This window comes from Bidens hawaiensis, unplaced genomic scaffold, assembly GCF_021521415.1.
Source record: "Bidens hawaiensis isolate Kalapana, Puna unplaced genomic scaffold, B.hawaiensis_p1.1 tig00046677_1, whole genome shotgun sequence".
In the NCBI taxonomy this organism is placed as follows: domain Eukaryota; kingdom Viridiplantae; phylum Streptophyta; class Magnoliopsida; order Asterales; family Asteraceae; genus Bidens; species Bidens hawaiensis.
The window spans coordinates 104,330-121,565 of NW_027498322.1; the positions used below are offsets into that span (position 1 = coordinate 104,330).

At 35.4% G+C, this 17,236-nt stretch overlaps 1 protein-coding gene and 1 pseudogene across 2 annotated transcripts; both read left to right on the forward strand.

The window, feature by feature from the left end:
- Positions 1-1,130: 1,130 nt before the first annotated feature.
- Positions 1,131-3,305, forward strand: LOC143596530 (uncharacterized). Its single transcript, XM_077075288.1, has 2 exons — positions 1,131-1,256; positions 1,893-3,305. The coding sequence occupies exons 1-2, from the start codon at positions 1,131-1,133 to the stop codon at positions 3,303-3,305; spliced, it is 1,539 nt and encodes a 512-aa protein (XP_076931403.1).
- A 3,384-nt stretch (positions 3,306-6,689) lies between these two features.
- On the forward strand, positions 6,690-9,381 carry LOC143596532 (HVA22-like protein i; annotated as a pseudogene). The gene is made up of 6 exons (XR_013146725.1): positions 6,690-6,730; positions 7,899-7,939; positions 8,035-8,133; positions 8,214-8,270; positions 8,356-8,419; positions 8,494-9,381. The product of XR_013146725.1 is annotated as an HVA22-like protein i (transcript).
- The last annotated feature ends 7,855 nt before the right edge of the window (positions 9,382-17,236 follow it).

A 17,236-nucleotide genomic window follows, 5' to 3' on the forward strand; every position in this document is an offset into this window, starting at 1 on the left:
AAATGCTCATTGGGGTTTGAGAAATTGTTTTGTTTTCATATGTATCATTTTCGCGGAAGTGGCACATAAATGTGCGGGTGGTGGCAATCTCACAACACCTTCTTGTTCAGAGAAGGAGAGACTAGCTCTTGTCAAGTTCAAGCACAGCATAAAAGGTCACGATGGAATGCTTTCAACATGGGGTTTGGTAGCAATTGTTGTAGGTGGGAAAGAGTTGGTTGTGACTCTGGAAGGGTAGTTAGCCTTCATCTCGGACAAACTGTCCGAGAAGAGAACTACTTTGATGACAAAGACATCGACCCATTTCAAGAAGGTAGCTACGGTGCAGTTGTTGGTTACAAGAACTACTTCTTAGTTGGTGTTGAGGTGAATTCTTGTTTGGGAGAGTTGGAGAACCTAAAACATCTAGACTTGAGTGGTAATGATTTACAGAAAAGCCGAATTCCGAACTTCATTGGATCCTTAAAACAACTAAGGTATCTTAATCTCTCTAGGGCAGGTTTCATTGGTAATATTCCCAATCAAATTGGAAATCTTTCCAATTTAAAGGTTCTTGATCTTAGCTCATCACCAAACTCTTTGATGATAAATGATCTCGCATGGATTTCTAGTGTTTCAAAACTCGAGCATCTTGACTTAAGTGGAGTTGATCTTAGTAAAACACTAAACCTAGACAACTTATTTCACACGACTCCTTTATCAAAGCTAAGTTTATCCGGGTGTGGGCTTTCTTTGGCTCAGATTGATTAATCATCTTAACTCTAGTAGAGAACTTTCCAACATTAAACACCTAGATGTTAGTGGAAACCAATTCACAGGTCAGCTACCTCGCATATTTATGAACATGACATCCTTAGCGTTCCTTGATCTTTCACGAAACTAATCTTGGTATGGCATAGAATGTTGAAAACTTTCTAAACATGATACCTTCAATATTAGAGTTACGTTTGTCAAATTGTAATCTCACTCTTGCCCAGACTAATATTAATTTCAGTACACATTCCAACATCCAACACCTGGATCTTAGTGTAAACGAAATTACAGGCAGATTTCCATTTGTTTTAACAAATATGAGTTCCTTACTGTCCATTGACCTTTCAAGTAATGGTTTGAATTCGTCAATTCCTACCATGCCTAACCTTCGCAAGCTCGATATTTCTGGAAATAAATTGGGACGGATTGAGAATGTCGGAATTTGGAGACAATGTCACCTTAAAGAATTGATTGTTTCAGACAATAATCTTGAAGGGGAAATGGTTGGACCGTCAACTAATTTATCTAAATGCTCACAAATAGCATTGGAGATATTGTATATAGATTGGAATGAATTAAATTGTTCAATTTCAGAATCCCTTGGAAAATTGACCAATTTAAAACGCTTAGATATATCCTTCAACAATCTAAGAGGTCCAATCCCTAAAGCTTTGGGTGAATTAAGATCATTATAGGTCTTATATTTATCCAATAACTCCTTGACCGGTCATATCCCAAATTTCCATGGGCAACTCACCACACTTCACCTTGCTTATAACCAATTGAGCGGTTCCATTCCTGAATCGTTGGGAAGATCAACAGCTTTAACAGAAATATTGCTAGAATCAAACATGATTATAGGTTCCATCCTAGTATCTCTAGGAAGACTCACTTCATAAAGAGTGCTTTCAGTTGCTTCAAACTTGCTAAATGGTACCATTCCAAAATCACTTGGTCAACTCACCAAACTATATCTTTTAGACATCTCTGACAATTCCTTACAAGGAGTGGTTTCTGATGCTAACCACTCGATGTTGAAGTACTTAGATGCAAATTTTAATAATGAATTGCTATTCAATATTTCACATGAGTGGAAACCCCCATTCCAATTAATACTCTTATGACTTTGTTCCTGTAAGATTGAAAATGGATTTCCACAATGGTTGCGAACTCAAAGGAAACTCGAGGAGTTAGTGTTGTCTAATACAAGCATTTCTGGACCTCTTCCCACATGGCTACGCCTTTTACCCATCATTCAATATTTAGATCTTTCTGACAATAAACTCACTGGTTGTTTGACAAGCCTTCCTTCTTTAAATGAAGGTGGGCATGAGTTAGGAGGCATATTAGTGTTGGAAAATAATCTTTTCACAGGGTTAATTCCAAGATGTTTGTGCAGATGGACAAATTTGGGCATTCTTGATCTTTCTAGAAATAGGTTGACAGGGAAAATTCCCAAGTGCCTATGGAATCTACGCTTTAATATGTTGCTACTTAGCTCAAATAGGCTATCTGGGGTCATACCGAGTTTCTTAGGCGATATGGATCCATCTGTGGAATGGTTACAGTTGAATGACAATAACTTTAGTGGAGAGCTTCCTCGAGGTTCTAGGTATTTCAGCTATTTGATAGTTTTCGATTTAGGTGAGAACAAAATCTCAGGAAAAATACCTGGATGGATTGGAGAAAATATTCCAAGATTGAGTGCTCTCAGGTTGCATGCAAATAACTTCAGTGGAAGAATTCCTTACTCGTTGTGCAAATGTCGACAACTTCAAATTTTAGATATCGCATACAACATTACAGGATCCATCCCTCACTGTTTTAAGGAGTTTGATGGCATGAAAGAACCGTCATATATGTCTTATATGACTTTGTTTGATTACGGAAGTGTAACGCAAGTGCTCAAAGGTCTTCCATTGGACTATACAACAACCGTGCACTTCGTCATAAATATGGATCTTTCGAGCAATAAACTTGTAGGAGAAATACCTGAAGAGCTAACAACCCTTTATACATTGGTGGGTCTCAATTTGTCTTATAATTGTTTTAGTGGGGGTATTCCAAAAAATATTGGAAACATGACGTCGTTATTTTCTCTCGATTTTTCAGCAAACGAGTTGCCCGGGGTGATTCCGCAAAGCATGGCAAGTTTGAATTTCTTAAGTTACTTGAACTTATCACACAACAACTTTTCTGGGAAAATTCCAACAGGAAATCAATTGCGGACGCTCATAGATCCTTCAATATATGCAGATAACCCATTTCTCTGTGGTGCACCATTGCCAAAGGAATGTTATCCCCATGAAAAGCCACCAACCACAACTAGCAAGAAGAAACATGAAAATGTTAATGAGCCAAACAAGTTGTGGTTTTACTTGGACATAACATGTGGTTTTGCAACAGGGTTTTGGGGTATTATTGGAGTGTTGTTGTTAAAGAAACAATGGAGACATAAGCTTTTCATGTTTTGTGAGGAAAGCATGGACAAGATATACGTTGCAGTCATGGTTATAGAGTTGAAGGTGAGAAGAGGAAGGAAGGTTGCATAGATCCATCAGAATTCAATTCAGGTAATTGCGAAGTATCTTAATTCTTATGAACTATAAGTAATTGCTTTTCTTTTAAATGTTGTGCTTCTTAATACTATTATGATGCTTTATATATGTAAGTCATTTGAACACGAGTTCTTGCATACTAGTTATTGCATCCCCAATAAGTTGTTTGTTTAATACCATTATGATGTTTTTATGGTTACTTTCATCCATACCTGCAAATTACTTAATGTCTTATGATAAATGAAGTGGTTTTGTTGATGAAGAAATTACAAGGTGTAAACTGGACTGCAGCCTGTATATATCCCACAAATCACTTAATGGATTATGTCTTTACTGTTTAGCATGACCCATCCTGCCTTTGTGTTTAGTGAATTGGGCTGCTGTTTGTAAATATGCATCCTGCATTGACTCGTGTGTAAGCAAACTGATTTTGATGGGATGCAGTTTGTAAACATATTCATTTTGACAGTTTTTAACTCATTTTGATGGGCTGCAGTTTGAGTGTTTGACTCATGTGAAAACAGATAAGGTTTGGCTTAAAAGACTATAGTTGATTTGCAATAATAACCTCCTATAATAATTAATAATTCCCCCCCTAAGACTCCTGGCATACCTTAGGTAGTCCATTTAGAGCATTTCATTGACGCATTGTTGCCATTATAGACATAAACAATCTTGAGATACAACAACTAATTATCCATTTCTGATTATTATACCACTCATACCGACTTTACATTATTTTTGTATGCAACCATCATTAGTTGACTATCCCTATAAGCAGTGGCGAAGCTTGGACGAAAGTGTCGGGGGTGTTGAACTCAATGCATATAAATAAAAATAATTGATCAACGGGGTCCGGGAATTTTCGAACGGAAACAAGTAAATTTTCACAAATATGTTTTTTCAGCTAATTAAGAGCGTTGATGAAATTTTGAAGGTTTTAGTCCGAGATAGTGTAACATAAAATATGTCATCTATGATCTACCAATATTTAATTCCTATTTCGAATTTCATTTTAATAGTAAATGCAAGTTTAAAAAAAAATAAACTTTAAAGGGCAAGAGAAATCTCATTTCTGCCCTTCAATTATTACATGTCTTATCAAAATTGTGCATTTTGAAATTTGATCTATCCATATATCATATATGTTACCTACTTTATAAGAAAGAGAAGATAAAGATAAATTAGAAATTAAGTTTCTGTTTTTCTTCTGCCCTCTATCAATATCCACCATCATTCGTGAATTTGGACATGTCAATTGTGCGGTTCTTTAATCTTTGACTTTTATCCGGTGGATATATCAACATTAGGATTTGCTCCATTAGGAATGTAATTGTCAACTCAAACCCAAGCTTAATTTTTAATGCCATCACAACTTTGGTTGGTGTCATCATGTTTTCATGGGGGTTTTCTTCTAGGGAGGTCCCATGTTCGAATCCCGACTTATGTGCGCGCTTTAAAATATGGACAACACCATTGTAGGGAAGATTCAAACTTAAGTAATAAGTTATGACAAGTGTTATGCCTCCTTAGAAAAATCACCGTGTCATTGTGACAACCTTCTCTTAATAAAATCCTTCATTTTCAATACATTTTTAGTAGGTGCGTATTACCATCTAAACCTAAATGGGAAATTTGTTGACCCAACCTTTTAAGACCTTCCTAAATTACCATGTTACATTATCAATGATCATGGTCTAATAGAAATAGCAATTCACTTTAGTTGGAAAACTATAAATATAAACTTTATTGTCAAGATTTCAAATTAAAAGTTGTTAATTTGTAATAGAAATTAAATTTTTTGATACATTAGACTCAGAGAATAAACATTTTTGATTTGTATGTTTATCAAAGAACATATGGTAGTGATAGTGAGGTGATAGAATGTTATAACTCTTTATAAATTTAGTTAAAGTGCAAATACGGTGTATCAGGCTCTCAAATTCATGGGGTTTGAAACGGCCCGACTTAGGCCTTATGTATTTCCACGGCTCGAACATAGATATCGTTGCTCCAAAATGTGTCCTTGTTTACAAACTTTAATTAATAATCTACTTTAGTTAATAGTTTAAATTTGAAACATACTTATAAATAGGTTATGAACATTTCTTTATATAAAATAGGGGTACAAACTAGTCGTGAGATACTCGAGATCAGCACGTGAAAAAGTTCGATTAAACCAAGCCTAAACGAGTCCAAGCCCAAGCTAAAGCCTTAAAGCAAGCTCGTATAATAAGCAAGCCCAAATCCGAGCTTAACTTGTCGAGCTCGAGCCTATCACTTTTATAATATATGTTCAATAATTGTTAATTAATATAACATTGATAAGATCAAAAAGAACTCTAAAAAAGTTGAGAACGGGATAACCCCCTTTCCAGTTTTTGATAATTTCCCTTCATCTTATGGTACATCATCAATCATTTGCATCACGCCATTTTTGTAAGGAGAAAATACATCCCTCCAGTAAAAAAATATAGAGTGAACTATGGTTTTAGTCCTTAAGGTTTGTTCAAATATGCGGTTTTAGTCTGATAGTTTCAAATTTGCATTTTTCGTCCATGTGGTTTCATTTCACTTGCAATTAAAACCGAACTCACTAAGCCCATTAAGTATGCTCGTTAAACAATCAACATGCCCCTCATGTGAGGAGCAATTTTGTCATTATACTCCCCAAATAAGCCCAATTCATGACAAAATTAAGACCGGATGGGGTTTATTTGGGAAGTATAATGACAAAATATTGCCCCTCACATGAGAGGCACGCTGATTGTTTAACGAGCATACTTAATGAGGTTACTAAGTTCAGGTTTAATTGCAAATAAAATTAAACCACATGGACGAAAAACGCACATATGAAACTATTTGACTAAAACCGTAAATTTAGACAAACCATATGCCGAAAATCGTAGTCCACTAAATATTATAAAACAGAAAAACGAAAAAATAGAAAAAGTAAAAATATATATATATATATTGTTATATATGTATCTGTTTTATATAAAGTTACAATTGAAGATATATATATATATATACAAATTAGTTATTAATAAATAGTTAATAGGTCGAGTTTGAGTTCGAGCTTAAAAAGTACTTATAAGCGGAGCTTAAATTTTAAAAATAAATATCAAAACGAGCCAAATTCAAATTCTATAAAACAATTTAAAACCCAAAGGGTTCAAAAGAGGGAGACAAAATATTTAAACTACACAAAACCACCATTCCGAATTATTATTATTATTATTATTATTATTATTCTCTCTCTTCCCTCAAACGTCGCAACGGTTCGCCGTCGCGTAACGGCGGCGGGGCCTCAAATTGTACCCCATCCAGTACGTCAATAGTTCCATTACATCTCACTTACTTACCAGCAGCACACACTCTACTCATCCTTCATTCACATCTAATCTCTATATCGTACGGTAATTTCTCACTCACTTGCTCATACAATTCTATTTGTTGCGGTAATCTGTTAAATATTGTTGTGAATTAATATTAATCGATACATTGTGTTACGCTACTTGTTATTATGATGTTAATGGCGAGTGAGTTGATGTATCCGTTACAGATCTCTAGGTTTTTTTATCAATGCTAGGTTTTGTTGTTTGTGAATTAGCTTAATGTGGTTAATTGATTAACCTAGAGGTGTAGCTTTCTGATTTAACTTTATTTTTTAGGATTATTATGTTGTGGATTTGGCACGTGTGAATCTGATTTTGATTAGGTTAGGTTGCAGAGTATAATTAGTAGTCTGATTTAACTTAAAATGTGTAGATTATGATGCTAATTAGTTCGTTACTGCATAATTTTTTGGTTTATTATATTATTATTTATGTTTTAAAAAGTAATTATTATAGATATCAGTATGTTATGTTGCTTGTTGATGAGAATTTAAAAGAATGATTAAAATTACTTGTTTATTGGGGCCAATTAGCTTGAATTTATAGTGCTATACTGCTATACATAGGGGTGTAACCGAGCCGAGCTTGAGCTTGGTTTGTTTTGACTTACGAGAACTCGAGCTCGGCTTGTTTTGAGCTCTTTTTCTAAAGCGGGAGCTTGGCTTGTGAGTCAGTTGTTTTTTCAAGCTTGAGCTTGTTTTGGGCTTGGCTTGTTTATTATTTTTTAATAAATAAATAATTTATATAGATTTTTAATTATTTTTATATAATTTTGAAAAAATCTTAACGAGCCTAAGCTCGGTTTGAGCTCGTGTGCAGTACCTTAGAGGAGCCAGAGCTCGGCTCTAGCATCTGTTGTGCAGTGTGAAAGTAATAGTGTAATACGTACAAGTCTAAAAGAGTTAAAACTTAAAAATCCACTAGGCTCGTTAAGGCTCGAGTTCGGGCTCGTTAATCAAACGGGCTTTTATTTGAGGCTCAGGCTCAATAATGTTTGGCTCGTTTAGAGCATTTTATTGATATGATCTTGAGTAGTGAGCGAGTCAGTTTGTTAGCGCTCTTAGTTACACATTATTCTAGCCAATTGAAAGTTTTTTTATCTGACTGGATTTGTTATTTATACATTAGTGCAAAGATGTATGACACCATGCAGGTTTTAATCTGCGTTCATGTTCGTTGTTCCTGATAGGTTTACAAGATGATTGGATCATTTCTTACCAGAGGGCTTGTGTATGTTAACCAAAACTTCTGTTTTCTTTTTTCAGTTTTTAAAATCCTGATTCACTTTTAATAATATTAAAACCACGTAATTACATTACATGCAGGATGTTCTTTGGTTATGCATATCCAGCCTATGAATGCTTCAAATCTGTGGAGAAAAACAAGCCTGATATCGAGCAACTTCGCTTTTGGTGTCAATACTGGTATTACTACAATAGCATATATATTAATATTTGTTATTGCTATTTCTGTGCTTATAAAATTAAAAACGTTTCATTTTCAGGATCTTGGTTGCTGTTCTAACTGTTTGTGAACGGATTGGTGACACGTTTGTTTCATGGTATAAACATATATTATACACGATTACAGTATGTCTTTTTGTTATTTGTTTATTTATTTTTTTTACATTTTCTTGTTTTGTGAAGGATCCCAATGTATAGTGAAGCAAAGTTGGCATTTTACATATACTTGTGGTACCCCAAAACAAAGGTGAGTTTTACATATACTTACTATTATTTTTTTATGTTTGTTACTTATTATATATGTTTTTTATATTATTTCAGGGAACATCATATGTTTATGATTTCTTTTTTCAACCATATGTTTCAAAACATGAGACCGAAATTGACCGTAATCTGTCGGAACTGAGAACAATGGCGGGAGACATGACAATTATGTACTGGCAGAGAACCGCAAGTTATATTCAAACAAGAACATTAGATATTATTCAATACGTTGCTTCACAGTCGACACCAAAACCACAACCCCCTCAGGTATATAGCCAACTTTAGTGATGTTTCACGTATTTGTGTTTATTTTAACGTAATCGTTTTAAATTATAACTTGAAATTACAGCCACAGAAGCCTGTGAAGGCTCAACAACAGGAGACTAAAGTGCCACCATCACCTGCTGCCAGTTCATCATCATCCTCGTCATCATCAAATTCGGGTTCTGATGCAATGGAAATCCAATTAGATGCTGGAAAGCGACAGGTGGCGGCAGTGCCAGCTGTCACAAAAGCACAAAAAGCAAGTATGACACAAGATCTAGCTGTGACTGCAGAGGTTCAAACTGGTGCCGAGCCGGAAAAGAAACAGGTTGAGCCTGCGGGTTCGTCTTCAAATTTGAGCACGGCTAAGTCACTTAAAGAGATTATGATGGAAGAGCCGGTGCGGGTTACACGGGCTAGGGTGAGGAAAGCAAGCTCACTGCAGTGAGATTATAAGTCCACTTTGTGTTATTTGTTTATAAAAACTGCAAGTGTTTTGGCAATACAGATGGATGTATGGATGTATGGATGTACTTGATATATTGATGTTATACATGTTTCTTTGTTTGCCATATAGCTGGGAGTTTGTTTATATCTTTTGTGCCGTATGTGTTGGAATTGGAAGATGGAGTTCATTCATAGAATAATATATGTTGGACAATAAAAGATATTAGAGTTAATTACGCAAATAGTTCATGTGGTATTTTAAAAGTAACACCTTTAATTATCATTTCTATCAAACCACACTGATTATATGTGTAACTAAATTAACTCATGAAATTCAGCTTGAATGAGTTCCTTTAATAAATCATTAGCATTCCTAACACATGTTTAAAGAATTTCAATCAAAAGAATAGCAATCTCCTCTCTCGCTGCTATCGCTGCTGCCACTGCCATCACACTTTCGCCATCATGTTTTTTTTTAACAGCAAAGATTTTGTTAAAAAAAACATCTAACATAAAACTAGACAGGACGAGACGGAGATACAAACCGACCCAAAAAAAACGACCTCTAAAAAAGATTAGAAAAGAGAAACACACGAAACTAAACACGCAAAATAAAACAAAAGAAAACAAGGTCAAAAGGGACCGCCATCATGTTATCATCGCCTCTCACATCGTCGCTGTCATCACTACCGAATTTTATTTTAATAGATCTAAAACACAAGTATAGTTATGTCAATTAAATGCACCATATGTGAATTTTTTTTACAGGGTTACAATTCATCAAATTTAAATATTTTTAACAAATTTTAATTCCAATATTTTTTAACATTTTAATATCTTTAAATCTTAATTCTTTGTTAAATTTAAACTCCTTAAAAATATTTCGAGCTAATTAAACGCCTCATGTTTAAAATATTTAGGATATTTATAACTTAGGACTTGGGATAACTAATAAGTTAAGAACATCATTGTAATGAAACTAAAATATTTTGGATTCTAATGAGAAGTTTATATTATTTTTCATTCTGCAATAGATATACACAAACAAGAAGTATAATTTGAAAGTCCCTAATTATTCTATTAATACAACACTTTTCATGATATAAGCATTGTTCGAATTGGATGGGTTGGACTTGTTAAATAAATAAGAAAAAGAAAAGCAGCATGATTATGGCACATATGACTTCATTTTATAATAATGGAGTAAGTAGAACACCTATTTAAATACAAAACTATCATCCTAAACTCTCAACCACAACACCATCTATAGACTTATGAAAGTCGTACCCCACCTTACACTTTCTCATGGCATACAACACTTCTTCCTCACGACCAGAAGCTTGGGAGGACATTCACCTTAAAAAACCGAAGAAGCGAAGGGGGTTATGGCGCTCAATTACAAATGTTTTCGGTTGCAAGAAGATTGATCGTTCAGAAGTCGTGGACCCCACAACGACCCCAACACGTTATTCAAAATTGGGACCTTCGTCTAACTCGTCCATCACGTCATCACCATTGTTGTTGCGCCCGTCTCTTCGCTCTCCAATTAAACGACGTTATGGGTAAAGAAAAAGAGATGTTCTTTAATTGCGGTGTGTATTTGTACGTTTGGTTATTAAATTGGATGGTGATCAAAGTGTTATTGATAATCAAAAGGTGTTATAAACCACTTGAGTATTTACTTTTTTCTGCTCTTATCAATTCTAATCAAGTTTGTGTAGAAAACTTGTAACATGGTAAAAATGTCCTTTAACTGTAACAAAATAAGATAAAAGTTAATTACAGTTAGCATCTATGCGGTTTACGGACGGGAAAAACCCAAAGCTTTGCATCCATGTAGTTTGCGTCCCTTTGGATATCTCCTTCCAATTCAAAAGGCTCAACCAATTCCCGATTCTTATGCGCAATAATTAACATCAACTAATTATATTAAAAACCATTCGTAATCTTTACGAACAACAATTACCGTTAGTTACATACAAAGTTATTCAGAGACAGTGAAATTGATCAACAACAAAACAAAAGGAACGACTAAGGAAAAACCTTTATCAACAAAAACACTTGCTCAACAAAATAAAACCTTAATCAACTCCACTGAGACATAATTAGGCATCAGTAGTATGCTAAACTTCGACACCACCTGAGCCTATCTTCCCCGCTTCCTTGATCATACCAGATGTTAAACCTTAGGTTGGGCCAAATTTTCAATAGCCACCCTCAAATGCAATGAAAGGTGGGTCATGGTGGCATTTACCCTAATTTCGGCTACACGTGTAATTCTTATATTAATAAAGAATAATTAACTACACTAGTCAATATTAATCTTACTTATCACGGTTTGTGTTTCAATGGTGACGTTGATTGGCAATGACATTTGAGCAGCGGCAATGGATGTACAATGGTGAGCAACAACGGTGTGTGTATGACGATGTCAAACTGATCCCGTTCAACAATCACAGGGAGGCAAACCGTTCATTTTTGAAAGAGGGACACAAGTGGTTCCCATCGTAAACACAGGGAAACAAACTGCGGTTAACTCTTAAATATACAACATTTTAGTTGCGCCTGCTAATGCATATTTCTTTTTATATTAGTGATTTAGGACACACTTAGTATTGCATAATTTTTGTTTTCCTTTTTGAAATAGGGGTATTTTTTTTATTCAATTTATATCCTTTTAGGGTAAATTTGAATGGAATGTATAGTTGTATATCGAGGTGATGACAACTCCCTACCTGAAATAATATAAACAAGATCATAGCCTTTATCTATTTATTGCTTTTGCTAGAAAAAAACTAAAAGGGAGATTCAATTACAACTACCGTAACTTTTGTTTTATAGTTGGTTTGTCTAACTCTTGGATCACAAATTCTTTCATTTTGACTCCTTATTTTGACTTTTTCTCTGATTTTCTTGACTTAATAAATCTAGAAACAGTGATTTACGCGTCTAAGGCTAAAAAAAGAAAAAATATAAACAATTTAAAAATTTTCAGGAAAACAATAAATGTTGAAATCAAGGAATACGAGTCTAATAGCTGGGCTAAACCTACTTTCAAAAAAAAATAGCTGGGCAAGCCCATTCCATCTAATGGGCCCGTAACTCCAATCATAGTCCAAGTGATGCTCGTTTGAAATTGAATCTTTTTTTGTCATGTTTACCATGCTAAAGTGGTTCAGTAATTACAAGTAATAAGGTTAGATATTTGAGCTTTATGATGCCGTGATGGTTGTGTCATGTTTCACCTCCTTCACTATGGTTGTGTTTGTTTTTACTTATAAGGTCTGCAAGTAGCCTATGTCTGTGGGCGCGCAGATATAATCTCTTGAAAACTGTTTGTTTTAAAAAAAAGATCTGAAAATTGCTTTTATGGTCTTAAAAAATAAGTTTTTTTCACCATCTTTACACTTCTTAACATCATACAAAATACCGACACCCAATGTCCAACACCACCACCACCACCCACCACCCACCATCCGCCACCCACCACCACCATCCGCCACCCACCACCACTGTCCGCCGCCGCCACCACCCACCGTCTGCCGCCGCCACCACCCACCACCACCGTCCACCACCACCACCGTCAACCACCCACCACCACCACCACCCCCACCCACCGTCCGCCACCACCACCGTCAACCACCCACCACCACCACCGTCCATCATCACCACCACCACCCACCGTCCGCCACCACCACCGTCAACCACCACCACCGTCCATCATCACCACCACCACCCCCGTCGGCCACAACAACCGTCCACTACCACCACCACCACCACCACCACCCGCCACCACCATCCACCACCACCACCCCGCCACCACCACCACCATATTCCACCATTGTTCATCACCACCACTACCATCACCACCCGCCACAACCATCCACCACCACCCACCACCGTTCATCACCACCACCACCCATTGTCGGCCACCATCACGGTCCACCACCCACAACCGTCCATCACCACTCACTTCCATAGTTCATACACCACTACCAATTATTTTAGCAGTCTACAAACGTTAAATGACTTTTATCTACTTTAATATATATGATATGTAACTAATTTTCAGCTTATGCAGACGATATCCAGTTTATAAAACAAACAGTATTATATTTTCAGATTGCAGACCTTCAGTTGACATCTTCAGTTGCAGACTATGTTGTAAAAGTAGGATTACAAGGCCGAGTGCTCTCCGAGTACTTGCTACAAGGTATGTCACCGAGGCGAGTTTCTATAAATCCGCCTAGTTACTAAGAATCGGTCAAATGTGGTCAACCTCAGCCAAAATCACATCTTATCGGTGAACTTGGACCGATTTCGACTCAAAAAAATAAAATATAATTGTTATTTCAATAAAATTAAAGAACAAAGATCATTTTTTTAATTAATGATTTGTAATTTTTAGAATATTTTATATTTAAAAATGTATTTCTTTTATTTATATTGATATTCACCTATTTTGTTATAAATATTAGTAAACTTATGATATTTGACATATATATAGTAACCAAATATTAGTTTTCTTTATATTTATCATGTCCGATTACTCCCTCCAAGAGGGTCGGCCGCCTAGGGACCGCCTAGCGACTTTTGCAACATTGGTTGCAGACATTAAATCAGATTGTAGACAATTTTTATCTTCAAAAACACACGGCACTTATATCTCTTACCTCAACGGTTTCTCTTTCTATTATAATGTCATCCCTAAACCATTTTACAACCATGGAAATACTCATATTTTTCATCTAGTTAGCATAATTTTTTTTCGCTTAGCTTATTTGTATGGTACAAATCGATAACGCAAAAGCCTACACATATATGATACGTCGTTCGGCATCACCTTCGACAACGCCATATAAGCTGGCCATTCCGCTTCCACACCCTCCATCGCTAGTGATACGCTATGCACGTATGGTTCAAACAATATCCAAATTTTGGAGTTTATCGTGAGCAACTTGAAGATGCCAATTTGTACGTTTCGTATGTGATTATCATAGTCAATCCATGTCGGCAAATATCACATTAAAAAATGTACCATGTCTCACAATACTTTAGATTATCCACTCTGTTATGAAAATCAACTTACACTTTTTGCTTGTTGTCTGGCACTTTGCATGAAGGGATCTGTCCCAGCTATATGAAAACTGTAACAAATGTTGAACGTAGAATGTGCGTGACAATTAAAGAAAAAAATGTGTTTTTTAGTATATATTATTGACGCAGAGCTTAACCACAAAAAATAATAATAAAAAAAAATCTTTGAGAGAAGACATCCTCATTATTGAATGAAACTAGCTAGCTGTATTTGAAGTCAAGTACTTAGCCGGAAAGGCAAGTCGGGGGCACTACCCGACTTATTTCGGTATTGCATATAAGTTCAAGTTTAGATGTGGCAATCTAGACAAGTGAAACGGTCCTTGCTGCCGAAGTTTACTACTGGAAATTGGGAAGGGCTATAAGTAGGCCGTTTGCTATTGATGTAAGGGTTGCTCGCCTTTATACGGCTTGGCCTCGCTATCGCTTATATGTAGTGTAGTGGTCGACCTAAAAAAGTTGTATTCCTTCCAGCCTATTATCAAGTGCTAGAAGCTTCGCCAGAAGCAATCAATATATAATTGAATCCATTTTTAATGTTATTGTCCAGTCTCAGACTTTTTTCTAGTGGATGCATCTTTTTTTAGTATTCAAATTTCGTACAACCAAACGTTAAGGTTTCCAGGCCGATCGGGTTAGAGAATTATATACTACAATATCACAATAAAAACAGTATTAACAACGAAATACGACAACTAATTCACATGAACGGTAACAAGTAATGATTAATTTGCTTATACAATCCATGAAAATGAATAAAATTTTAAACCAACATGGTGTATGTAAACAGTAAAATGGTAAAACTCTTTTTGGATTATATTATCGGTTGCCACTATCAATAGGAAATTAGAAACCATAAGACTTTGCAAAAATAAAAATTAAAAGTTGTATTAGTCTAGAATTAACCTCAACTTGTGCTTCTTAGTCAAAGTTGATTAAAGTAGGAGTATACGCCAAAAACTTACGGTTATTGATGCTAGCTTGTCTGGGGTTGTTGGGGTGTCACATTTTGTCCTTTCTTCCTAAATGCCATCAACACCAATACATTAACTTACTATAAAAGATTATAATTTGTTACCATGAAACTTAAAAGAGTTAACTATACATACTGTCCATGAGTTACGCTATTTATTCCGTTCAGAAGTTTAAAATATGAACAACCAGTTTCACATTCTAATCGCAAAGTAGGTGTGTACAAATTTATTTTATTTTTTAAATACGATTTCTACTAAAAATCTAGAATGCACATGATTTGTCTGGTGTAAATTTATTACATGATATGAATGATGAATCTAACATAAGAATTCATAAGAAAAATGGGTTTATTCGGAGAATCATGAACATGCTTAGCTAAACACGTTGGTCGGTCTCACGAATTTACAGGTTGATCCGTTTATTTTTATAACTTTTTACTCGTAGACAAGATGTGGGATTATGTTCATGGGATTGTAAATGACACCGTTGTGGAGATGGCGAGAGTGGCCATGTCGCCACTTGATAAATTGCCCGGCTCGGAGTAGAGTGTTGAGGGCGTCGTCATGATCAGATGGCATGGACATGGGTGGATCCACCATATAAATGGGTGGTTCCGAGTTTCGAAATAATAGTTTTTGGTATATAAAAAATAATATAGTGAACCGTCTTATAAATTAGAAAGGAACCATGTTGAAAAGAATATAAGATGTTGGTATGTTGAATAACTCTCTAAGTTGTTTAACTGAAGGTCACATATTCAAATATGTTGTACACCCCCTTTTTTATGTAGTTTTTTTAAGTTTCATAAACCAAAACTTAAACATATATACAATTACAAACAACACTCTCTGCCTTTCTCCCTTCTCCACCACGATTACACAGGCGGTCAGGCGCCACACCTCCTTCCTTCGGTAGTCCGGGAATCCAACCGACCACAGACCACCGCTGTCCTTCACGGGCTCATGCCTTTATCCGGTCGCCTTCCTCCAGGCTTGCTAGTTGCTACTCTTCCTCGACCGTGACAATGAGTTTAGATTCATATTTTAATTGTTCTTGCTATTGTTAATTGTTTAGGTTATTTTGTTAATTGTTAAGTTATTTGTTAAATTTTATATTGTAATTAGCAATTGAAACCAGTGGTAAAGAATTATGATGTAATAAATTGACCCGAATTGTCAAACCGACCCGAACTGTCAAACCGACCCGAAATTTGTATATCCGATTCCATTAAATTGAATCATTTAAAACTAGTGCACCACCAGAAAAAAATTCTTGAATCTGTCACTGGACATGGATGACGGTCATGACGCCCTCCACGATAGAGAAAGAACACTGGCCATTAATGTAACACATCGCATTACAAAAATATCATTTAAGTAGCCTCATCAATGAGACCGTGACCATATCTTGCAATAAATGTCAACTACTTTGATGTCCTCTTTCTCGAAACATTTGCCTGTATTTTAGCCTATATAAACTGGTTTTTATCGGTCATATTTTGCTTTTGCATTAAAATTTAACTATGTAAAACTACACCTGTTCATGTCTCCAATTTAATTGCAAATATTTCTCCTCTCTCTTCATATCTTTATTTGATTTAATTTAAAAATAATTTACAAACCAATTCATGTCTTCAATTTGTTGAAATTCTTACTTGATCTGGACATACACCATTAATGGTTTCAACATACAAACAAATACCTTTTACCCTCTCTTTCTCCTTAAAACCGGAAAGTCACATTTGTTTTTGTTTGTATGTTGTATTATCCATGATTAAAAATTCAATAAATACATTTTTTTTAATGTGGCCGCGTTAATTATAGCTATTGTATAATTTCATATATAATTTTTAAGTTGTTTTATACTTTCAACCTAACATAAGTTAAATTGGGTTGTAAAGACACTTATATGATTGTCATTGTATGTATATCTTGACCCTATAATATATTTTGTAGAAATTTTGATTACCCGACTTGATAAAATGTTTTCTCGGATATCCGAAGACTGAGTCAATGTG